The sequence below is a fragment of the Terrapene carolina genome, unplaced genomic scaffold, assembly GCF_002925995.2.
Source record: "Terrapene carolina triunguis isolate 2854851 unplaced genomic scaffold, T_m_triunguis-2.0 Scaffold84, whole genome shotgun sequence".
Classification (NCBI taxonomy): Eukaryota; Metazoa; Chordata; order Testudines; family Emydidae; genus Terrapene; species Terrapene triunguis.
This window is the reverse complement of record NW_020664435.1, coordinates 41,119,958-41,146,397: the sequence shown is the minus strand read 5'-3', so window position 1 is coordinate 41,146,397 and position 26,440 is coordinate 41,119,958. Positions and strand designations below refer to the sequence as shown.

Below are 26,440 nucleotides of genomic sequence, written 5' to 3'. Positions count from 1 at the left end.
AAGAAGGCCAGTGTGGGACAAACTCAAATAAATTGTGTCACAAACTAATTGAACTGAAGTGGCAAAGGATTTTAAGTTAAGAAATTTTTCAACTGTTTATGTATCAATGGAATCTGAGTATCAAGCAAAAGGTGTTGGAAAATTCTCACTGATGCAAAGAAATTTGATATAATTGGCATTACTGAAATCTGGTGGGATGAGTTGCATGACTGGAATGTTAAAATCACTGGTTTATAACCTATTTAGGAAGGGTAGAGTGGGTAAAAATGGTGGTGGGGGAGAACACTCCATTAAAGACACCCTTGTTTGTTTTAGAATTATTGATAACTCAGAACCACAGAATCTTGAATGTATATGGATCAATGTGCCGACAAAACCCAGGAAGAGGTACTGGTGGAGGTCTGTTACAGACCACTGAATCAAACTGGAGAACAGGATAAGCTACAAGATGAGACCAGTAATCATGACCTGATTGCATTCAATATGGGCAAACAAAGGACCGTCCCAACCAGTTTTATATTTATTTAATGCATCAAAAGGGCTAATTTCCCAAAGCTGAGGAAACATGAGTGAAATTGACTGGGAGGAAAAATTTAGACAGAAAAGGGTAAATGAAAATCAGAGTTCTTTAAGAGGAATTTATTAGATGGCCAAAAAGCCACAGTTCATCAACCAAGAAAGAGGACAACTATAGCTAAAGCTGATCTTGGTTCAGTGATGAGGTGAAGGCAGCAATTAGAAATAAAAAAATGGAAAAAGAATAAATAGATATCAATTAATGTACATTAGATGTTTTGAAGTCTAGAAAATTGAAAAGGGAAACTAAAGATACTACAGAAAATCCATGGCTACCCGGGCTAAGGACAATAGGAAGGGGTTTTTTTAAGTATATTTCCAACAAAAGAAATACTAGCAGTGGTACAGGCCTGTTACTAGATGGAGATGATAAAACTACTAATAATGATGCAGAAAAGGCAAAAGTAATCAATCAATATTTCTGTTCTGCAGGATGATGTGCTTGTATCCGAAGAGGGTGATGAAGTACTTTCCAGTCCAATATTAACCAAGTTAGATCTTAAACAACATCTGCTAGGGTTAGATACTTTTAAATCAGTAGGCCCAAGTAACTGGTACCCAGAAGTCCCAAAAGAGCTGGCTGAGGAGGTCTCTAGCCCATTGATGTTAATTTCTAATAAATTTTGGAATACTGGGGAAATCCTAGAAGACTGGAAAAGTGCTAATGTTGTGCCAATATTCAAAAGAGGCAAGTGAGATGACCCAGTCACCCAGCTAACTACAGGCAGGTTACCGTGACATCAGCCCTGGGCAAAATAATGGAAAAGTAGATATGGGATTCAATTAATAAATAATTAAAGGAAAGGAATATGATGAGTGCCTGTCAACATGGTTTTATGGAAAATAGGTCTTGTCAAGCAAACCTGATTTTATTCTTTGAGGAGATTACAAGTTTGGTTGTTAAAAGTAACTGAGTAGATAGATGTAATAGATGTTTGTTTGACCATGTACAGCATGACATTCTGATTATAAAATTGGCAATATACAATATAAAAAAATCACACGTTAAATGGATTAAAAACTGATTAACAGACAAGTCTCAAAAATTAGTCATCAATGGGAAATCAACATTAAATCAAGGTGTTTCTACTGGGGTTTGGTACTAAGCCTGACATGATTCAACATTTTCATCATGGTCTGGAAGTACATCTAAAATTACTGCTGATAAAATTTATAGATGGCACAAAGATTGGCAGAGTGATAAATAATGAAGACAGATCGGTCATACATAGTGATCTGGATCACTTGGTAAGCTGGGCACAGTCAAACAAAACTGTTTTAATACAGACAAATACAGTACGAAGTTATACATCTAGGAATAAGGAATGCCATACCTACAGAATGGAGGACCGTATCCTGGAAAGCAGTGACTCTGAAGAGGATTAAGGGGCCATACTGGAGAAACAACTCAATGTGAGCTCCCAGTGCAAAGCTGTGGCAAAATGAGCTAATGTGATCCTTGAATGTAAACAGGTGAGTAGGAGTAGGGAGGTGATTTTGCCTCTGGGTAAGGTACTGCTGAGACAGACACTAGTATACTGCATTCCAGTGTCCACATTTTAAAAGCGATATTGGAAAAATTGGAGAGGTGTAGAAAAGAGCCACAAAAATTATCTGAGGGCTGAAGTAAATGCCTTACAGTGATAATCTTAGGGTATGTCTACACTGCAATTAGACACCCATGGCTGGCCCGTGCCATGTGGCTTTGGCTAAGGGGCTGTTTAATTGCGGTGTAGATGAGCTCTGGGACCCTTCCACCTCGCAGGGTCCTAGAATTCAGGCTGCAGCGTGATCCTGAATGTGTACACCGCAATTAAACGGCCCCTTATCCTAAGCCCTGCGAGCCTGGGTCAGCTAGCACTGCCCAGCTACGAGTTTTTAGCTGCAGTGCCAACATGTCTTTAAAGAGCTCACTCTGTTTAGTTTATCAAAGAGTTGGGTAGTAAAGGGCTCTTTAATCTATCAGAGAGAGGCATAACAAGAATCATGGCTGGAAACTGAAACCAGACAAATTCCAGTTGGAAACGAGGCACATATTTTTAACAGTAAAAGTAACCACCAAGAAAGTGATGCATTCTCCCAGCCTGATGTCTTCAAATCAAGACTGTATTCCTTTCTGGAAGATATGCTTTAGCCAAACACAAGTTATTGGGTTCAATAAAAGGAGTAACTGTGAAATTTAATGGCCTGCAATATACAGGAGGTTAAACTAGATGATCTGATGATCCTTTCTGGCTTTAAACTTTATGACTCTATGAAATATGTAAATGTATTCACTGTAAAAAAGCTAAAATGGTAAATAAACCACTGGAACATCATAAGGTTGAATAATTTTACAAATAAATGGAAAAGTGTATCTTTCTCTTGTAATAGCTACTAACTAAAGTATAGTAAATGAAAGTTTGCTTTTCACAGAAATGTAGGACTGGAAGGGACCTCGATCGGTCATCTAGTGCGGTCCCTACACAGAGGCTGGACAATACATCAGATACTTCTTGCACAATTGCCCCCTCTTGTGGTATACGTAATGCAGACACAAGTATTTAAAATATATCTTAAAAAGAAAAAGGTGCATAATAATATGGGTGACAGCTTTCTAAGAATGATTTTTTTCAGGACAAACACACAATAGCAACAAAAGAATTGAGAAATCTTCTGTTTGACTCTTTTAACCAAATTATGTACTATACTTTAGTATTTTGTACTATAATTGGTTTACTGATATTATACATAACTTTTACTGTGATATGTTTACAAAAATAATTATAACTAATCCTAAAAGTGCTGTTTGCTTATTTTTCAAGTGTATATTAGAATACACCCTCATACATAAGTATGAGAAATACAAATTCCTGCAGCTGAATATATAAGACTATATTCTTCCACCCTTATAATTGCTGAAATCAGTGGGACTACTCATATTAGAGATTTTGAAACAAATTGATAAATTAAACAATAATAAGTCACCAGAACCAGATGGTATTCATCCAAGTGTTCTGGAGGAACTCAAATACGAAACTGCAGAACTACTAACTGTGGTATGTAACCTATCACTTAAATCAGCTTCTGTACAGGATGACTGGAGGATAGCTAATGTGACACCGATTTTTTTTTTAAATAGGCTCCACAGGTGATCTTGGAAATTAGAGGCCAGTAAGCCTAACTTCAGTACCAGGCAAATTGGTTGAAATTACAGTAAAAAACAGAATGATCAGACACATAGATGAACATGATTTTTTGGGGAAGAGTCAACATGGCTTTTGTAAAGGGAAATCATGTCTCACCAATCGACTAAAATTCTTTGAGGAGGTAAATGTGGACAAGGGTGATCCAGTGGATATATTAAACCTTTGACAAGGTCCCTCATCAAAGGCTGTTAAGCAAAGTAAGCAGTCCTGGGATAAGAGGGAAGGTCCTCTCATGGATCAATAACTGCTGAAAAGACAGGAAACAAAGGGTAACAATAAATGGTCCATTTTCAGAATGGAGAAAGGTAAATAGTGGTGTACCTCAGGGATCTGTACTGTGACCAGTGCTGTTCAATATATTCATAAATGATCTGGAAAAAGGGGTAAATAGTGAGGTGTCAAAATTTGCAGATGACACAAAATTACCTGAGATAGTTAACTCCAAAACAGACTGTGAAGAGTTACAAAGGGATCTCACAAAACTGGGTGACTGGGCAACAAAATGGCAGATGAAATTCATTGTTGATAAATGCAAAGTAATGCACATTGGAAAACATAATTCCAACTATACATACAAAATGAGGGGGTATAAATGGCTGTTACCGCTGAAGAAAGACATCTTGGAATCATTGCAGCTAGTTCTCTGAAAACATATGCTCAATGTGCAGCAGCAGTCAGAAAAGCTAACAGAATGTTAGTAACCATTAGGAAAGGAATAGATAATAAGACAGTAAATATCATAATGCGACTATATAAATCCATTGTATACCCATGCCTTGAATGCAGTGTGTAGTTCTTGTCACCCCATTTAAAGTAAGATATATTAGAAATGGAAAAAAGTACAGAGAAGGGCAACAACAATGATTAAGGGTATGTCACAGCATCTGTATGAGGGGAGATTAAAAAGACTGGGACCTTTCTGCTTGGAAAAGAGATGACTAAGGGGGGATATGTTAGAGGTCTATAAAATCATGAATGATGTAGAGAAAGTGAATAAGGAAGTTACCCATCATGTAACACAAGAACCGGGTGTCACCCAATCAAATTAATAGGCAGCAGGTTTAAAAGAAACAAAAGGAAGCACTACTTCACACAATGCACCGTCAACCTGTGGACCTCATTGCCAGGGCATGTTGTGAAGGCCAAAAGTGTAACTGGGTTCAGAAAATAATTAGATAAGTTCAAGGATGCTATGTCCATCAATGGCTATTAGCCAAGATGGTCAGGGATGCAACCCCATTCTCTCAGTGTCCTAAGTCTCTATTTGTCAGAAGGTGGGAGTAGATGATGGGATGGATCACTAATAAGTTGTCCTGTTCTGTTCATATCCTCTGATGCATCTGGCGTTGGCCATTGTCGGAAAATGGGATACTGGGTAAGATGGACCATTGGTCTGACCTAGTATGGCCATTCTTATGGTCTTATGTCTAAGATACTATTCAGCATGAAGTAAGGATGGTAGAATCTGGCCCTAAATTTGTCGTATTTCAAAAGAATGTCTTCATATTTACCTAGTGTTCTATTGGAAATTTACTAAAAGTTCATACCTTTAGCAACTGTGTATTTTTGCATTAATTAAAACTAAATAAAAACAATTTTGATATTTAAAAATTATTATTGGGTAAATTGTAGATTGAAAGTAACAAATCAGCAGTTTTATATATAAAGTGAGAGAGTTTAAAACCTTATGATTGCCAACCACTTTCTAGCCCTTTTTTGCTTACATGATTGAGTTTAAAGTCCCTTTGGTTTAAGCAAGCCAAAACTACTGCTGTGGGCAGATGGTAGAGAGAACACTACCACAAAACCTGCCACTCAAAGTGTAACAGATGACTGTAGCTACAGAAAACTGTCCCTTTGTTCATTTTGCTAATGAGTGTCCTCATTGCAGCATGAGACTGAATAGTTAATTATTTGCAGTTCTTGTTTATAACAGATGGTGGAGCTAGAGCTAAAGGTTATCCATGCAAAGCACAAACCATAAATTGATCTGTGAGTAAAATAAGCCTACTATGTTTTTCTGAATTGTTGCATTAAAACAGTAAGAGATAAAAAGACTACATTTCGATTTTAAAACATCATTTAAAAATTTTACACTTTGATTCACATAGCAAAGTCAAACATTTCTAGTTTCATTTATGATGATGGTGATCCTCATGCTATCAGCTATTGATGTTCAAATTCTGCCTGGGCAAAGGAACTCATGCCTAAGCCTATTACGTTCTGAAACAGTTATTTAAAAGGTCTTTTGAAATTGTAAGTTTGTTCTGTAATGGTTTAGAGTTGAACAATGTTAGAGGAGAATGATAAATAATCACTCAAATATTTTACTGGCTGTTTTATTAACAACCCCTCTGCAGCTTGTTAGAAACTTCCTATAGGATTTCCAAGGTTCTGGAAAGAGTTCTTGTAAAAATTAATCCTAGTCTAGTAACTAACTAATAAGAATAACTAAAACGTTGTTTTGTTAGTTTGAAAATCTGTATTACTAACTTAAGATAATTTCATTAACTAATATTTGACCTTTCTAGAAATTGCTACTTCTTAGTTAGCAAAAAAAGGGGAGCTACAAACTAATTTTAAGGTTGAATTTTTAAAACACTCTGGAATTTTATCCACCTGATTCCCAGTAAAATCATTGAGAGTCCTGTGGCCATAACTCTATGTAACACTTTGATAGTTTATTCCTAAAAGTTTAAGTGAGCACAAGGGACTGAGAGGTGGTTTTGTTTTGTTTTGTTTTGTTTTTTGAGAAAAACATTTGAAATAGTTGTGCAGGAGAGAATGTTTGCCATAAATATATTTTGGTTTTGAGTTCAGGTTTACATGTTTTCTTAAAAACTCAGAATTTTACTTCCAAAGTTCTAGGTACCAGATTCTTATTTTTTATCAGTAGGTAACCTAGAAAAGGAGGCCCTATTTTCACATGCTTATTTTTGCCATGTGAAACAAATATCTTAAATTTTCTTTAGTAAACAAAGTAATTAATAACCTGTTCTTTGTTTTTAATATTTTAAGGATTTCAGAATTCAGTTTGATAGGCTGGTATTACTCTAAAGTTTTGTTCCATCTTCCGAAAGCTTTTCTTTAATTTTAAAAGAAATATGTGGCAGTAAAATCTGGACAGCCATAAGACAATATATTCAAATGTTTTCAATAGCTTTGAAACAGACAAGAAAAAAAGAGTAGCTGTCCCAATAAGCTTCAGTTGCATAAGAAGTCTTTTCCATAATGGATGTGGCAAGATTTAAACAAAGGACACGCATAATAAAAATGTAAATGAGTTTGCTTTACTAAAACTATAACTTTAAAGTCTTTTGTTGTATGTTATCCTGGAACCTTCTTACTAGGTAATCACTGTTTGCATAGAGATTTAAACCATAGTCTTCAATAGCATTAAACCCCTGCACGGTCTATGTGTGACAGGCATGCAAAGCCATGTTAATGTTCAGAATATGAATTGCCTCTGGGTGGCTCCGACACCAAGTAGAAAACCAACTGTGTTGGTATCAGAAGGCCTGATGGACTCCATGCGGCTCCCAGCCTGAAAACTTCACCACTTTGACATGTGATGTGCTCCTCATGACACTGGCAGCACTGTCACTGAGAAATGGCACAAAGGCAACAAGCCCCCCTCCTTAGCCATGCACTTTGCAACCCCCTGGTGTTGCCTGTCCACAATCTCTCCTGCTTGCCTAGTTACGGACGGCACTTCATAAACACAGAGGGAAGTGTGGGTGGATAGGCCCCAGCTGCCTTCCTGGACACAGCCTCCATAATAAATTGACCTGAATGATGAGGGCACACAAACAGTATGATATGCATTATTCCTGTCAATAAAATGTCCCCATGTGTTATGGCTTTGTATATAATGTACTGCAGTCTTTCTTCCAGCAAGATCCTATTTAGTCTCTTGACTTTTTTGTATTCATATTATAACTGTGTAATAGAATTCAGAAAATTATATGATAGCTGTGTTGTATAATTATTATATTTGTGCAGATATTTAAATCCTTGATTCTTTACTTAGAAATACAAGGGTTTTCAATCTTTCAGATTGTTTTTGACAACGATGATGACAATGAAAAAAATATGCTTGAAAAAGAAAATGAGGATTTCAGAGAAGAGGTTTCTAGACTACTTGATAGGATTTCACATCTTGAAGAGTCTCTGAAACGCAGTGAAAAAGAAAATAATAAATTAGGTAAAATTTTCATGTGATGTTAGGTCAAGATGACATTTAAATACAGTATGAATTAAATATTAAAATCAAAATGCAAATCTAGTATGGTCCAAAAATGTGGTAAATTATTCTTGGACTTTCTATCAGCTTGTTTTGTACTTTTTAATTATTCTAAACTTTTTTGAATATTTATATTTACTTTTTTACTTATGATAAAAGAATATTTGTTTATATGGAAGTTGAGACTTCTTATGTTGGTTAACAGTGTTGCTGGAGTTCATAAAATATAACATTGTTATTTTGTAGTCTGCAAAATTACTAAAATCTGAGAAAAGTGTTATGTAAATATTTATATTTGTAAATGATTAAATATATTGTTAGTTTTAATTTAGTTGCCTTAAGATGAGGAGGTAAAATGGACACTGTATATAGAATAGGTTTCTGTGCTTGTACATATGTATTAACATACCCTTTCTGGGGAAAAATATGAATTATATGTTTGTGTAGAAGTCTACAAGAATCAATCTCTTTTTCAAGTTATCAACACTGTTTTCAGTACAGTTACTTTACAACATTTTTAAAAAGGAATTCATTTTGTCTTATTCTGAAATTGAGAGTGTGTGTGTGTGTATATATATAAACAAACATACACACCATTCAGGTTATAAGAACAATTAATAAGTTCAGTCTTTACTTTCAAGTTACCGCTAGTATATTGTCAGTGTTAGAAAGCTCTTATGGACAGCTAGAAATCTATGGCATTAGAACAGAATTTGTGTGGAAAATCTGGCTTCTGACTTTTGTACATCCAAATAGATTAGATATAGTAGTACCTTTTATAGTAGAAAGATGAATTTGACATAAACAGTATTCTTTATTGCTGTTTATCATCTGATTTAATGGCGCTTCTCATCTTTTCATAGTTTTGTTTGAGCAATAAAGAACCACCTGCTAAAGCACTTTGTATTGGCTGTGACTAACAGCAAGGATGTCCAGAACTAGTATTAATGAAAAGCTGTGGGCACTCAGCCACACTTGGCTCTTGAACTTACTTCTTAATCTCTATCTGACCAGCCGGCTGAACAGCAGGAAGAAGGCTATGAATGTCAAGGGCAGTTGTGAAGGTCAGAGTTCTGCTAGGACTTTCATCCACTGTGCATTCCACTAGGCTTAGACTGACCTGAAGCATATAATATAAATACATTGATGTAGGCTTGTAATTTCATGCTCTACCTTTCTCCCTATTTGTTTTCAGATAAGGAGGTTCGAGGTATGCAATTAAAAATGGAAAAAGATGAGAAAACTGTTCAAAAGGTACTGTACTGTTTTGACAGTGATGGATGTCTCTCTAAGCAGAAAAGCAGCAGGCTTGGGTTATTCACAAAGTCTATTCCAAATAATATGAGAAAGCTGAAAAATAGTCAATATCATTTCAATTGTTTCAGATTTTGTTTTATGTTTGTGTATCTCAATGATGAGTAAAAATGAGCTGGTATTCCTGCCTATGCAGAAGTTGGTGGTTCAGATTGTCTTCCTCCTGTCATGTCAGCATTTTAACACTATTAAATTAGACACTTTCTCACTTCTGAACCTCAGCAAACTGTATTGGAGTTGGGTGGAGTACTTTCATTAAAAAGAAGGGCATAAGTATATTTTTAGAGGAAGAGTAACAAGGATCAAATATGGAAGTATCTATAATTTTGGGCAAGAAATGTCTTATTCTCGATAACCTGTGGTTTGCTGTGTATTTTCTGTATTTCTGGGTAATGTTATTAATTTGTCTTCAATATTATTTATGTGCTATCAGTACAAGGCGGTAGTTGAACAAGACATAGTAAATACAAATTAATGCTTCTTGGTATAGGGAAGTTCTAAAAAACAAAAACACCTCATTGAGAAATGGGGGACATAGAGATCTATTTAGATAACATGCCTAGATATCATGCCAAATGGTTTTCTTCTCTACAGTGCATTATTCCCTTTCTAAAAATGAAAGAGAAATCAAAGAACATCTTCCCACTGTAGAAAGTGGACTCTTTCCATGAAACATTTTTCAATGTGATCTATATCCCTTTTTGAAGAACTTCAGTTTAGCAAGGTCTTACCCTTTTCATTAAGGTATTTTCATCTTTGTGGGGAAATCTCTGGGAAGTAATGACCCTTTATATGATAAAAATCTTCATATTAAGTTGTTTTCACTGTCCAGGGAGAGGAAGAATTCTGTTTTGTTGAGGCACAGGAATGAAAGTCAGGAGATCTGGGTTCTATTCCCATCTCTTCCTTAGACTTTCCTTGCAAAGATGTCACTTCTCACACCTCGCATTCCCCTCTGTTAAATGGGGATAATACCAACCTACCTCAGAGGGGTGTTGGAAGGCTAAATTTGTTAATGTTTTTAAACCTTGGAGATCCTATAGATGAACCCTAAAATTAGAAATGGAAGATAAGATGTATCCTAAGATAAGATATGGAAAACTCCTATTGGTCCATCCAGTACATCTATCTGCCAAAGGAGGGTTGTTCCCTACAGTACATTTTCTAGTGTATTATTTATATTGTGGGACTGCCCAAAGGCCCCAACAAGATTGGGGTCCCATTGTGTTAGGTTCTATACAAATTATATATAGATGAAACAATCCCTGCCCCCAAAAGTTTACAGCCTACAGTTTGTCTAGTTTAGTTTGCAAAGTCCTAATCCATGGGATTGCTGACGCTTCTTTGGAGACTGTTCCACAGCCTAATGCATCTCACTATTGGGAAGTTTTTCCACTGGGTACTGCACTGAAAAATTTTTTTGGCTTGATATCTAGAATTTTTGCATTAGATAACTTTAAAATTGGGTTAATTTTTAAAATTTATACATGCATGGACTTAGTCCTCAATGACAATAGGTGTCTGACATGCTCCCCATTAAAAAGCCTAAGTAAACAGGTTATAGATACTGAAGATGACTTCAAGAGTCAAAGAAAAAAGAATATATTTTCCCTCCCCAGAAAGCCATCAAGCAGCAGTTGAACTACTCCAAAACTGCCACTGCATCTTGACTGCATCAGCCCTTGTGAATGCTCTCCAAACACCCCCGTTATAGGTGTGTGGTTTGACTGTTGAATCAGAGTAATCCTCATTCAGAATACTTCCCTCCATGGTAGGGGCTCCCTATACCCATTCTTTATGCTTCGCAGGTGGTATAGATATCCTAGTCAGACTTCCTCCACCTAAGCAATGGAGCATCATTAGTTTGACTGTGTTCAGAACTTCATGCAGTTCTTATTTGGGCCAAAGGATTTGTCTCAGAAAGCTGTTTTTCAGAGTGCTCTTCATTTTAACCTGCAGCTCTCTGGAGATCTGATCTTGTGTATTTTGTATGCACATTCAGGGTGTGTTCAATACAAAATTAAAGTGTGAATATTTGGTGTGTGAATTGGACATTCTGCATGTGGCATTCCTAGTGCACCGTCAGGCTTGTTTCTAGGTATCATGGTATGTGCCAGGATGCCCATCTGTCTGTCATTCATTAGGTTATATATATGCTGTATTTTCTTTGGTAAACTATATTTAGAAAGGATTTTAGAAGAATTCTACCTGCCTGTAATCTAAAATGCAACATTACTTTTTATGCTTTTATTTTTAGTTAATTGAAGCTCAAGAAAAAATAAAGATGGAACTTGAAAAGGAGAGGTCATTAAATCAAAGTATGGTAAGATTCTTGTGCTTAAATTATTTTTATGAACTGCCATGTGTTTCAAACTTCATAAAAATGGTTGTTTTCAGATATATAGAAACTTTATTTATTTAAATATTCAGTTTGTTCTAAGTATCATATGCAGCGTATATGTACTGATTGATTATTTTTTTTTTAGAAAAATGAAAAAGCATTTTTTTAAAGAGGTTTTTGGAGAATCAGTTCAGCAGAAGCCTAAATTTTACTCTACTAATGGAAGAAACATACAAAATGATTTTTAAAGATTTTTTTAAAAGAACTTAAATATTGTTTGGCACAGAAGAACTTGGAAAACATTTAACATTATGTGGAAAGGTTTGCTACTATGATAGAGGGAGCCCTATCTTAAATATTTTTGTATTCTGTATTAGTCTCATAAGAATACTGCCTTTTATTTTCTTTTTACGTGTTTCAAGAACTTTCCAGATGGCTGATTGTTTATTTTATCATTTGACCTTTTTTCTAACTTGGTCTCACAGTGGTTTTCACACTAGTCACCACTAGTATGTCTTTGTTACAGTATACTGACTGGGTTTATTATAATAAAAAATAAAACACAGCTTGACTTGCAATCTAAATATGCTGGAAAAGAATATGATACTGTTTAGAAGAGAAAAGGTTGTGAATAGAAAATCAGTACCACTTCAGTTACTTAAACATTTGCTTTTTTTCAGCTTGTCAAACTTTGTGCCAAGTCATAGCTGCTTTTACTTACTTTGTTTTGTTAATCTTAGCACAGTGTGTGTTGGGCTATCTTGACATAGGGCCAAATCTTGCAGTCCTTACTCAGTCTTTGACTTCAATGGGACTTTTGCCCGAGTAAGTACTGCAGGATTGAGTCTTTAGAAATGGATGAAAAACAGAATTTCAAGATTATAAAGGAAGCCTTCTTTGAAACAAGTTTTTAAAGGCTGAAAACTAAGAATAAGTTGATCTATGGACCTCTTTTTTTAACAAACACATTAGTCTTGAGAACACATTTTACATTTTTTTCTTTTAACCGGAAAAATGTGATTTTCTTGGAGTCAAGGATTCTGAGCGCACACAGCCAACATTTTTAAACTTGGTTGCCTAAAGTTAAGACCCTAAATTCATGTATAGGCTTTGGCCTTTCAAAAGGATCTGTGTTATCATAAGCATCTGTCTGCAGGGCTGTCCTTAGGCATACATAGCATAGGGGTAGGGCACCCAAAAATTTTGGGCACCCTGGGTCTTAGTGTCCACCCCCTCGCTTCTTCCTGTCCCTTTTCTGACCCTTCCTGCAGGCTCCCACCACAGCTGGCTGCTGCAGCCTGGCGAGTCTTCCTCCGGAGGGGATCTAGTACTTAAAAGTGAAAAAGCCTTCCAGCCTGCCAGACCTATTAGCTCAGCATTGAAACTGTTAAAGAGCCATTCAAGTGATAATGAAGCCATTTAACAGGCATTCGCCAACCCCCAGGTATATACTGTCAGTTTCTGAATTTACTGACAAAAACAGTTGTGCATTATGTAATATTTACTCAGAACATGTTAGTCTATGGGACCTTAGTTTAAAATTTGCTTTAAAAATATTTCATTAGTGTGTTGCTGAAGATTATAAAATCACATCTCTAAAAAATCCTTGCATAGATTTTTTGATGCACAATCTGAGTATTCATCTTTAGCCTTAAATGCTTGGATCTTCAGACATACAGTTTTTTAAATAAATCGTTCAAAAGATTATCCTTATCTAAAATACACATGCAAACCTAGGCTGCCGTTGGGCATAGGGGCACCAGTTTAATAACATAAGAACATAAGAACGGCCGTACCGGGTCAGACCAAAGGTCCATCTAGCCCAGTATCCTGTCTACTGACAGTGGCCAATGCCAGGTGCCCCAGAGGGAGTGGACCTAACAGGCAATGATCAAGTGATCTCTCTCCTGCCATCCATCTCCATCCTCTGACAAACAGAGGCTAGGGACACCATTCCTTACCCATCCTGGCTAATAGCCATTAATGGACTTAACCACCATGAATTTATCCAGTTCTCTTTTAAACGCTGTTATAGTCCTAGCCTTCACAACCTCCTCAGGTAAAGAGTTCCACAAGTTGACTGTGCGCTGCGTGAAGAAGAACTTCCTTGTATTTGTTTTAAACCTGCTGCCTATTAATTTCATTTGGTGACCCCTAGTTCTTGTATTATGGAAATAAGTAAATAACTTTTCCTTATCCACTTTCTCCACATCACTCAGAATTTTATATACCTCTATCATATCCCCCCTTAGTCTCCTCTTTTCCAAGCTGAAGAGTCCTAGCCTCTTTAATCTCTCCTCATATGGGACCCGTTCCAAACCCCTAATCATTTTAGTTGCCCTTTTCTGAACCTTTTCTAGTGCCAGTATATTATAATACTGCATAGGGCCCAATAAATCCTAAGGGCAGCCCTGTCTGTCTGTGCTTTGAAAATCTAGTTGGCTTTGAAAATCTCAACCAGTGGGTTTGCACAGGTTTCACCAAGGACATAATTTGAAGGCATTGGAGTTGAATAGGTGTAACTAAGGTCTTATTTGTCCTCATTGAACCTTTATCACTGAATATGATGTGTGAGATGGAAAGAAACCAGAATGACCTTCAGATCCCAGGTTGAGATTGCTGGGCTGGCAGCTAGAAAAGACATTTTTACGTGTAAACTGAGCTCATTGGATACAGAAATCACTGAGAGACAATAAAGGTGGAGTCACATAATGTCACTTTTACTGAGACACTCCTCAGAACAGAACCACACTTAAAGGACTGTCTGCGTTTCCTCTCTATTCTTTTATAGTAGTGTGTGTTTCAAAGGCTGTGCCTCTTTCTTCAATTTACTGTTACCTAAGACAAGGCACAGCAAAAGTGGAAGTGAACATTCAAATTCATTGTAAGTTCTTCTAACATAAAAAACTATAGGCTTAGAATTCATAACAAAAAAACAAAACAAAAAAAAACAGAAGACCATGCAACATGAATGGAGCTATTGCACATACACATTTTGTGCCTTTAAGATATACCCCTGAGATAGGGACAGTGTAGAATCATCTCAGTGCAGGCAAGGAGATAGGATACTTCCTAGAGCTCCCTAGCCTGCATCTGCTGTGAGCTTTCCCTTAAGAGGGTGCAGCATGTGTCTCCCTCCAGCTGGCCAGCTCTGCTGGCTGAGGTCAGAGGTGAGGAGGCAAAGCCCCACCTCTTCTCTGCCCTCTCCCCATCCTTCAGAACTGCATAAAGACTACAGTTATAGCTAGTCCCTGCACAGAGGTGCAAAAGGGGTGAGGAGAAAAGTTCCTTGAGCCTCCTCCCTCCCATTCCTATATGCAGACCAGACATCATCTGGCCCTAACTGTATATAGAGAGGGCAGAAGAGGAAAATCTTGAAAATATATTCAGGAAAACAAGCTTTAAAGAAAATTCTCTTTTTAATACCAATAAATACTGGTCCTTAACCAAGTGTAGTTCTAGAGTAGTACTACTCCAAACGTAGCCCCTCTGCTCACCGAGAAACTCTTCTTTTGGTGTCTTCTTGGAGAAATTACAAAAACTAAGGCTCTCACCCTGCCTTTTTGCAGATGTATTAGTATACAGGGTGCAAAATAAATCAGTATATGGGCTTCCAGCCTTGAGGAAAAGGCTTCAGTTAATGTCAGCCTCTTTCTTCATTCTTCTTCTACTCCCCATTGAGTTATAGAACATCTGGTACCAAACTCATGGAATGTACCTCTGTTTGGCTAGGTGCACAGTTCTGAACTGAGGTCCTTTAATAGGGTGACCAGATAGAAAGTGAAAAATGGGGACAGAAGGTGGGGGGGTAATAGGTGCCTATATAAGAAAAAGCCCCAAATATTGGGACTGACCCTATAAAATCAAGACATCTGGTCAGCCTATCCTTTAGTAACCATAGTAAAGATACAGAGAATAGATATCAGGTTGCCTCTGAGATGTGGTGAAGGCATCCTGGCAAGTCTTGAGCACCTGTGAAACCCTCTAATATTATTTAACATACTTAGCTTTTTAGCCATATTTTTTCACAGCATATTACCAAACAAACCAACATTAAATGTACAGGAGACTGTGAAGGAGTGCACTACCCCTTTAAGGGACAGGCTGCAGCTGACGCAAGGACATCCTGGGGTGTAACCAAGGAGGCCCTGCCCCACCCTAGGGAACAGGAAGCTGAAGCTGAGCAGGAGAGAAGGGAGTAGAAACCATGCAGGCTGCCATGGCTGGTGGTTTCTCTCTGACTCAAGGAGTCTAACCTAACCTGACTCAGAGAGTTGGTTTTGTGGACGTTCTAAGTTGTGGAGCTCTGAACCAGGTTCCTGAATTATTCCTGTCTTGAAACCTTATTAAAAGGGGACTTGGTATTTCGTAATGTGTGTTGGCTTCTCCTTGACCCAGGCTGTTAAAGCAAAAAAATTGCTCCCCCAACTGGGGGAAATTTAAGGTGGGATACATCTGCAGCAACTGCAAACCAGGCTGTAAGGGGGTGCATTACAGAAACCTATAAATAATACTGTAGGTCATTTCAGTAGCATGACATAACATCAGAAGTGGAATTTTATTATTATGGAAGGGGGGAAGCATTTACTTGTACAAAGACAGTTGCATGAAATGTAGACTTTTGGACTAAACTAGTGTTCAACTCTGCCAATTAGGAGACATTAAGTTTGATTACCATTCTCCCACTCTCTTTCTCCTTGGAGTGGGAATACATAGTAAAGCAGATGGTGATCCTTTGGGAATGGGGAAGGGAAAACGCAAGGGTAGAACCTCCCATCAGCCAGAAGTTACATGCCCTGTTGATCCAGTCTTCTTTGGGTAGAAAGAAGATGTCAACAATGTGGCTGATTGAGAGGGAGGAAATTAAAGAGAGAGAGTGAGTGTGTGGGTGAGTGTGTAAAAGCAGACTGAGGAATGGAGAAATCCTCAAATTATATAGTGTCCTTGGGGGAGGGGATGTTTTGAATATTGAATGTAAATGTAAGTAGTAACTAAAGATCAGTCCTGGAGAAATGAATGATACAGCAGAACACTGGACAAAAGTTCTTTAAATCTTTTATACTTTCAAATAATTTCTGCTATAAGCTCTACTAAAATTATTGTAAACAATTACATGAAGATTATGACATAGATAAATATAGTCATTTCTGGATTTTACATCTGTTGGCCTTTTTATTATAACTAATAACAAAAAGTTGAGACTATGGTATAAACTAACTTTTCCTACTATGGTAAATACTGACAAATTTAATACTGAAAAGAAGCTAGTATACAAAACTGAATCAGTTGCAAAGTTTTGGAAATAATTTCAAGTGTAAACTGCTAATTTAAATGTTCTTCTTTACTTTCTTACAATTTGACAATTATACCACTATTCAATTTTGTTCCATCATTTATAAAGATAAATTTGTTTTCCTCTTATTTAACAATGCAAATTTAGAAGAAATACTATGCAACAATACTGAAACTATTGATTTTTGCCATTGTTCAGTATAAGTCAAGTAGCTGCTGCTGTTTTGAAATCTTTTGACCAGTCAGAGTTTACATCAAGCAAATCTTTCCAAGAAAAATTGTGGGCAATAATTAAGTTTCCCATGTAGTCCTATTCACAGGCAGTAAACGATGAAAACAAATTTTCAGTGTAATAGATCACAGCACCAGTACATTTTGCTTTGAACATGGATAAAGCTGCATTTCATTTTTTAAAGAATTAGTAATTACTTATGGAAGATGTATATTTTTGTACACTTTTTGCAATATTTCTGGAAATGTAAGAATTTTAATTAATTAATTGTTCAAAGAAGTATAATATTAAATTAATAATGTCTCCCTCATCCTCTCTGTATTACATTTTATAAATGTTTGTGTCTGTACTTTTGCTCAGCTTTCTTGGCATTTATTTTAACAGCTCAAAGAACAAAAAGACATTGAAACAAAAGTGGAAAAGAAGTTATCTGACCTAAAGGAAAAAGTAAGTTCATTTTACTTCCTAGATGGAGCATATACTTCAATTAATTATATGATACTATGAAATACACCATATACACTGTACCCGTAATATATTTGCCTTATCAGACTTTTTCTCCCTCCAGTGGTTGCTTTCCCTTCTCTTCACTGATAACTAAACTAATACCATTTTGTTTAACTCGCCTCTCTTTGTTACTTTCTGCTTGTCATCCACATGGCTCTAGATAACATATGTAATTGACTCAGTCCTCTCTTCCACTCACTCTCCCTTTGTAACGGAATACGGATTCACACTATTCTTAGTCATGGTAGTGAGATTTGTTAGGAGGGACTCGCAAATAAGCATAGTTCAGTTGTTGTCCAGCTGAAATGTGGCAGCCCTAATACAGCAACCTGAACATAAGAACATCAGAAAACTACTCAATATGCAAAACTACTCAAGATAGTTAAGTCACAGGCAGACTGCAAAGAGCAACAAAAGGATCTCTCAAAACTGGATGACTGGGCAACAAAATGGCAGATGAAATTCAGTGTTGATAAATGCAAAGTAATGCACATTGGAAAACATAATCCCAACTATACGTATAAAATGATGGGATCTAAATTAGATGTTACCACTCATGAAAGAGATCTTGGAGTCATTGTGGATAGTTGATGAAAACATCCACTCAGTGTGCAGTGGCAGTCAAAAAAGCGAACAGAATGTTGGGCATCATTAAGAAAGGGATAGATAAGATAGAAAATATCATATTGCCTCTATATAAATCCATGGTACGCCCACATCTTGAATACTGCGTGCAGATGTAGTCACCCCATCTCAAAAAAGATATATTGGAATTGGAAAAGGTTCAGAAAAGGGCAACAAAAATTATTAGAGGAATGGAATGGCTTCTGTATGAAGAGAGATTAATAAGACTGGGACTTTTCAGATTGGAAAAGAGACGACTAAGGGGGGATATGATTGAGGTCTATAAAATCATGACTGCTGTGGAGAAAATAAATAAGGAAGTGTTCCTCATAACACAAGAACTAGGGGTCACCAAATGAAATTAATAGGCAGCAGGTTGAAAACAAACAAAAGGAAGTATTTCTTCACACAATGCACAGTCAACTTGTGGAACTCTTTGCCAGAGAATGTAGTGAAGGCCAAGACTATAACAGGATTCAAAAGAAAACTAGATAAATTCATGGAGGGTAGGTCCATCAGTGGCTATTAGCCAGGATGGGCAGGGATGGTGTCCCTAGCTTGTGTTTGCCAGAAGCTGGGAATGGGTGACAGGGAATGGATCGCTTGATGATTACCTGTTCTGTTCATTCCCTGTGGGGCACCTGACATTGGCCACTGTCGGAAGACAGGCTACTGGGCTAGATGGACCTTTGGTCTGACCCACTATGGCTATTCTTAGGCCCAAATTAAAAACGTAAGAACATATCACCCTCAGGGAAACCTTGTTTAACACTTACAGGGCTTGTCTACATAGCAGATTACTGTGTGGCAGGTAGTTGTAAGCCAAGCCATATTCCAGGACTTTTAGGGTACGTCTACATTGCGATAAAAAACCTACAGCACCAAGTCTCAGAGGCTGGGTCAGCTGATTCAGACCAGCTGCAGCTGTGCTGTGGGTCTTTTATCACAGTGTAGATGTACCCTTGGTGTGCTTTAGCAGTTTCCACACGGGACATTACTATGCAGGCAAGCTGGTGTGCTGTAGATTCATACCCTAGTTTGCCGTGCAGTAAATTGCTGTGTAAATAGGCACTTTAAAAATAATTGAAAGAATCTAAATAATGAGATTTCTTTTTTAATATTATGGGTATACTCCAAATATTCTTTATACTAATAGTATTATGCAACATTATTGATTACCTTTGTCTCCCCTATTCTCTGCCTGTGGCACATAGTAGTTTAGTGTCCTGAGGGATGTAATACCCAGGTCTAATTTCAATTGTTGAGTTTAGTGTTTGAATGCTGGGTGGTGGTGGTGACCTGTGATATACAGGAGGTCAGACTAGGTGATCTGATTGTCCCCTCTGGCCTTAAATTTTATGACTATGACATTTTCAAATTTGTGCATAGCATTTGTCCCCAACCTTCAAACAATAACAATATCCATCTTGTAAAATAAATCTATAAATTTGAGATAAATCTGTCAATCAACAGTTAAAATATATTAACTAATCTTACTAATGTGGACACGAGAACGAATGGATATAAACTGGCCGTCGGGAAGTTTAGGCTTGAAATTAGACGACGGTTTCTAACCGTCAGAGGGGTAAAGTTCTGGAACAGCCTTCCGAGGGAAACGGTGGGGCGAAAGATCTCTCTGGCTTTAAGATTAAGCTTGATAAATTTATGGAGGGGATGGTTTGATGGGATAACGTGATTTTAGTCAATAGGTCTATAACGTACCATCGCAGGTAATTAATATCAATGGTCAATGCGGGTCTGGCTGGAGATTCTTGCCCGCATGCTCGGGGTTCTGCTGATCGCCATATTTGGGGTCGGGAAGGAATTTTCCTCCAGGGTAGATTGACAAAGGCCCTGGAGGTTTTTCGTCTTCCTCCGCAGCATGGGGCAGGGGTCGCTGGCTGGAGGATTCTCTGCGACTTGAAGTCTTCAAATCATGATTTGGGGACTTCAACAGCTGAGTCAAGGGAGAGAATTATTCCAGGAGTGGGTGGGTCAGCTTTTGTGGCCTGCATCATGCGGGAGGTCAGACTAGATGATCATATTGGTCCCTTCTGACCTTAAAGTCTATGAGTCTATGAGTCTACTACAATGCACCTATCTGTACTCAAAGCATATCTTAAAATATTAAGTAACTGTTGATTCTCTTATCAGGGGGTAGCCATGTTAGTCTGTATCCACAAAAACAAGGAGTCCGGTGGCACCTTAAAGACTAACAGATTTACTTGCCCAAATAAATCTGTTAGTCTTTAAGGTGCCACTGGACGCCTTGTTGTTTTTGTTGACTCTCTTGAGGTGAATATTAGGATTTATTGACTGAAGAGGAAAATACTGACCGATGTGAGGTTTTTTTGTGTTTATGGCGGGGTGAGGCTAAGAATATAGGGCCAGATTTTTCAAGATATTTAGGCACCTAAACATGCAGACAGTGGAATTTTCAAAAGCACACAAAAAATTAGGCACCTAGGTGCTTTTGAAAATCTCACTATGTTTCTAAATACCTTGAAAAAATTGGCCCATTGTCAAGTAAATGTGATGGCTGCCAGAACCCTTAAACTTTGCAGTCCTTGCAAAGAATGATTATTTTTTTGTGTGTGTAACCTTTTGCATGTGTAGTTTTTATTTGGAATGAGATGAGGACTCCACCTGTTTACATGAGGATGTAATGAGCATGTGATGTGAGAAAATTAAATTGTTATCTAATCTTGATGTTCAGGCTGTTATACTCAACATACCCTTCTCCCTCTTTTTGTTGAGCCAATGCCAACATTTCTCCAGAAAAAAATCCTCATTCATTTTATGCACCCAGATTCCCAACCAACCTTACAAAAATAAATTCAAGCCTGCTTTATCAACAAAACTAAAACTAAATCATCAGCACATTACCAGTCCTCACTGAGGGACTGTATGGCTCAGGGATTTGCTATAGGGATATGGTACCATCCACCTTTAGGGTCACCAGTTTTAATCTGGTTCATGTCAGCATAGTTACTGAAAGCAATTACTGTCTGATGACTCACTGATAGTCTGCGTGAAATGAACTGGCAATCTCAGTCCAGATCATTGCCTGGCTTCCTTCATTTTTCTTCCTCTTTACATGAGGCAGACACCTTCCTGCATAATTATAGATAGGTGATTGTAGAGAGGGAAAATATGGTATCTCATACATAAGTCTTGTTCACTATATCCAGGCTGTCCATTATAATAAATCCCTCATCGTATTTGTTATAAATAGAGGTACGTACTGAGAAAGAAATATACACATCTTTAATATGTTATTTTAAGAGGGGTTTTTTAGTTATATGTGGTTAATATTTTTCTAACAATTGACTGTCCTGCCTAAATAGGGATGATTGGCAAGTATGACTCCATAGCCTGTTAAGATTAGTAATTTGAACTATTCAACCTAACTGTAGGGAGGTAGCAAAGAACCTAGTCTAACAGAAGAAATCTGAAAGTAACTATGTTTAAAGATGATGCTTTTGAACCATCTTCTGTACATCTCACTAGTTCCTGCTCTTTACCAAAGAGTGTGTAGTGAGTCTGACTGTATAGTGAGACTCAGGCTAACTTGTTTGGCCTTTTGAACTGTAAATGAATAATACTGTTATTCGAAGTTTTGTTTTTTAGAAAAAAATTCTTTTTGTTACAGCCAAACAAAATTCTTACACTTGTGGTCTTCCTTAACTTTTTTAGAGAACTTTATTTAATATCTGCAAGAAAAAAACAAGATGCCTCTTTGTGAACAGAAGATTTATGTTTTGTTTCATCATTTCTAAAGACATACTGAATTTAGGATACACAAAGGTTTTGTTTGACTTCAGTTTGCGGTAATCCTTGATCTTCCTAAAACTTCAAATAATAGCACATAGCAAGCAAGTACTTAGGAGTTAATGTCTAAATTGATGTATTAATCACTTTAACTTTTTCGAAGCTGTATTTCTTACAACAGTTATTTGGTGTAACTTATTAATCATACTTATATTTGGAAATCCATGGCATTTGGTGGGAACAGCACACATGCTGAGATAAACTGAAGTTGAGGCAGGTCTGGAAGGAAGGACAGAAACACTACCAGCTAAATGAAATTTATAAAATGTTTCAAAGCAGGATTTGTTGGTATTAGTACATAAAATACAGTATTGTTGAGTTTGGTGTTTGCTATCTTTAAATATATCTCAAATAAAACATTACAAGCATGGAGGTATATCAGGTCAGGAGTGAGTTGCAGTGACAGAATGCCTTTATTCAAGTATTTCTTTAATTATTATTTTGATTTAGATTTCAATAATAATAAGACACCTATCCAAGGCTCTTGGTACCCTAATACACCATTAATTGTACAATGAAACCAGGGCTGGCCTTACCATGGGGCGAACTGAGGCGATTGCCTCAGGTGCCAGACTGTGTGTGTGTGGGGGTGCCACTAGGACCCAGAGTGTAGAAAATTGTGTCTGCTGATGGTGCATATGTATTCTCTCTGCTCTAGATGCACAGAGATGTTGGAGTGCTGTGCTGGAGGAAGGAGGGCACAAGAGATATAGCAGACAGGCAGGAGAAAAGGTGAGAGGGAATAACAGAAAGCAGCAGGAGCTGCAGGGAGAGAGAGGAGGAGGAGCCTCTTATGTACCTCTCTAGCACCCCCAGGAGCCTAAACTGATTAACACCAGCTTCTCGGGGAGCTTCCTGTTTCCTGCTGCTTCCCTGAACCCACTTGTGGAGAACAGGCAGTCAACTGAAGTAGTAGGAGCCAGTTAGGCCTTTAAGACGCTGATATCTTCCCTCACTCAGGCCCTGCTACTAGCCTGCTTATTGTCCCCTTCAACTGTGTGTTGAGAGCCACTATAGCTGGCACAGAACAGCAGTCATGAGTGAAAGAAGAAAACGCCCCTCTGGGGCAGCATTCAGAAAAAGAAAGAAAGCAAAGGAAGCTTTTCTATCTAAGCAGGAAGGAGCTCTCCTGAGATACATAGACACAAATGTTCACGGTGAGCCGTCCGGCCCTAGTGAGGATGTGAGTGATGAGGAGATGCCTGATCTTCCAGTTAGTCAGAGTGCAGGTGACCTGGCAGCTACTGCAGCATCCATATCTCCATCTCAAATGGATGTAACCATGCAAATTCCTGAGGAAAAGTATAGATCAGAGAAGAGTGTGGTGGAGGTGCAAGAAACAGCTGCTGCTGAGTTTAGTTCCTTAAGTCTAGATCAGGGGTCAGCAACCTTTCAGAAGTGGTGTGCCGAGTCTTCATTTATTCACTCTAATTTAAGGTTTCGCGTGCCAATAATACAGTTTAACGTTTTTAGAAGGTCTTTTTCAATAAGTCTATAATATATAACTAAACTATTGTTGTATGTAAAGTAAATAAGGTTTTAAAAATGTTTAAGAAGCTTCATTTAAAATTAAAATTAAAATGCAGAGCCCCCCGGACCACTGGCCAGGACCCGGGCAGTGTGAGTGCCACTGAAAATCAGCTTGTGTGCCGCCTTCGGCACACGTGCCATAGGTTGCCTACCCCTGGTCTAGATGATCCAGGACTGTGGACCCACTTGAGCAGTAACCTGAAGGACTTCCTTGTACTGCATGGGCCACAGCAAGTGAAAAACTTCATGTTCCCCAAAGACAATGAAAATAGAAGTTTCCATCAAACACATTACTGTCGTGAAATCCCCAATGCTGACAAAGTAGAGAGGCCATGGCTTATGTACTCAAAAACCCAGAATGCTGCATACTGTTTTTGTTGCAAATTCTTCCAGTCTAATGTTCCAGCCACATTGGGTTCTATAGGAACAAAGGACTGGAAAAATCTGGCTAGAAATCTGGCATGCCATGAGAAGGCAGCAAATCACCAGAGAGCATTCCATAGGTGGAAAGAGCTTGAGATGAAACTAAGGTTAAAGGCCACCATAGATGATCAGCATCAAGAGAAGATTGCATCAGAGTCTCTTTACTGGCAAAATGTTCTGAAAAGGCTCATTTGCCACTGTGAGAATGCTTGCTACCCAGAACCTAGCACTGTGTGGCACTTCAGATCAGCTGTATGTGCCAAACAATGGAAATTTCCTTAAAATTGTGGAACTGATGGCTGAGTTTGATGCTGTACTCCAGGAGCATCTAAGGAGAGTCACCACCCAAGAAATCTACACACACCACTACCTTGGAAAAACAATTCAAAATGAGATCATACAGTTACTGGCAACAAAAGTAAAATAGAAGATTGTGGCACATCTGAAGTCAGCAAGACATTACTCTGTTATTCTGGACTGCACACCTGACATCAGACTTATGGAACAAATTACTTTAATGGTGTGTTTTGTAACAACAGAACATAGTGAAAATGTCCCTGCAATGGTGACTGTCAGAGAGCATTTTCTAGAATTTATTGACATTGATGATACTACAGGAGCTGATATAACAAATGTGCTTCTTAAAAAGTTAGAAGATACGGGAATTGCGATAGCTGACATGAGAGGTCAGGGCTACGATAATGGTTCCAACATGAGAGGAAAGAACAGAGGAGTGCAGACACAGATCCGAGAGTTAAACCCTCGAGCTTTTTTTGTCCCATGCAGTTCTCATTCATTGAACTTGGTGGTCGGTGATGCAGTATCAGCGTCTAGTGAGGCTCTTGTATTTTTTTATGTAATTCAAAGCATCTATGTATTTTTCTCTGCATCAATTCATCAACGGCAAATTTTTAAGCAACATCTGGGAACATCCTTTCTGACACTGAAACCACTGAGTGCCACATGATGGGAAAGTCGAGTGGAGGCGATAAAGCCTATCAAACACCAAATTGGGAAGATAGATGATGCCATAGTTGCCATTATAGAGGCTGTTCATGGGAGAACAGTGGCAGAGGGAAATGGAATCACCAGAAACATACATAACTTCAAATTTCTGTGTGGCTTAGTGTTGTGTCATGACATACTGTTTGAAATAAATGTTGTACGCAAGAGACTCCAAGGTGTTGACCTTGATATATCTGGAGCAATGGAACAACTGGACAAAGCAAAGTCATACCTACAGTCTTACCGGTCAGATGAGGGATTTCAAAACGTTCTGAAGAGTGCACAGAAGATGGCAGAGGAACTTCACACTGAAGCTATTTTCCCAGCCATTCAAGAATACAAGAGTCACCGAAGAAAATGACATGTTGATTTCGAGGCAAGGGATAATCCCATAAGAGACCCCAAACAACAATTCGAAGTTGAATTCTTTAACCAGGTGCTAGCTTGTGCAATACAGTCAGTTGAACGTTTCATGCAGCTCAAGGAACACAGCAGTATATTTGGGATGTTGTATGATAGTCCAAAACTCCTCACTATACCTGAAGAAGACCTACACTAGCAATGCAGGGCACTAGAGACAGTGCTGACACATGATGACATGCGCAATATTGATGCGAGTGATTTAGGTGATGAACTGAAAGCCCTTTCAAGATACATTTCAGGAGGATCAACTCCAAAGGCTGTTCTGGAATATATGTGCACAAATAAGATGACTACCCTCTTTCCAAATGCTTATGTTGCTCTGCGCATACTTCTAACACTTCCTGTAACAGTTGCCAGTGGAGAACGCAGCTTCTCCAAGCTGAAGTTAATAAAAACACATCTACGCTCCACAATGACACAGGAGAGGCTGGTCAGCCTTGCAACCATCTCAATAGAGCATGAGCTGGCTCAGACTGTGGACCTTCAGCAGGAAGCAGTTCAAATCTCTGCAACCAAGAAGGCACAGAAAGCACCACTTTGATTATTCAAACAGATAAAAATGCCAGTGTTTACTATGCAGACAAGAAAAGTTACATTTGCTGTTCAGGCATTTGAAAGTTAAGTGTTACTTAAAATTTTTGAACAAGGCATTTTAAGTTGTTAGTTCTCCTTTATTGGGGTAGGTAGCAGAGCAGAACCATGAGAGGACTAGAACAGGAAGAAGGCAGAATTGAGACCTTTCAAAGTTTTGGCCCAAGTGAGAGGGAATGGGGGCGTTATTTGAGCTCCCTGCGTCAGGTGCCAAAATGTTGTGGGTCGGCCTTGAATGAAACCCCAGCAGTATTAAAGTAATCATTTCAACAGGTACTCAGCCAGCCTGTCACTTACAAAAACTTATTTCCACCTTTTCA

General features: G+C 38.0%; 1 protein-coding gene across 1 annotated transcript in view; it reads left to right on the top strand.

Annotated features, from left to right (window-relative positions):
* CUNH10orf67 (chromosome unknown C10orf67 homolog) overlaps positions 1–26,440 on the top strand; it is a 103,278-nt gene that overhangs the window by 27,061 nt on the left and 49,777 nt on the right. Inside the window, exons 6-9 of the mRNA XM_026649345.1 lie at positions 7,821–7,968; positions 9,203–9,261; positions 11,579–11,644; positions 17,571–17,633. Of these exons, the coding sequence (XP_026505130.1) occupies positions 7,821–7,968; positions 9,203–9,261; positions 11,579–11,644; positions 17,571–17,633 (336 nt within the window). The remainder of the gene's footprint in view (positions 1–7,820; positions 7,969–9,202; positions 9,262–11,578; positions 11,645–17,570; positions 17,634–26,440) is intronic.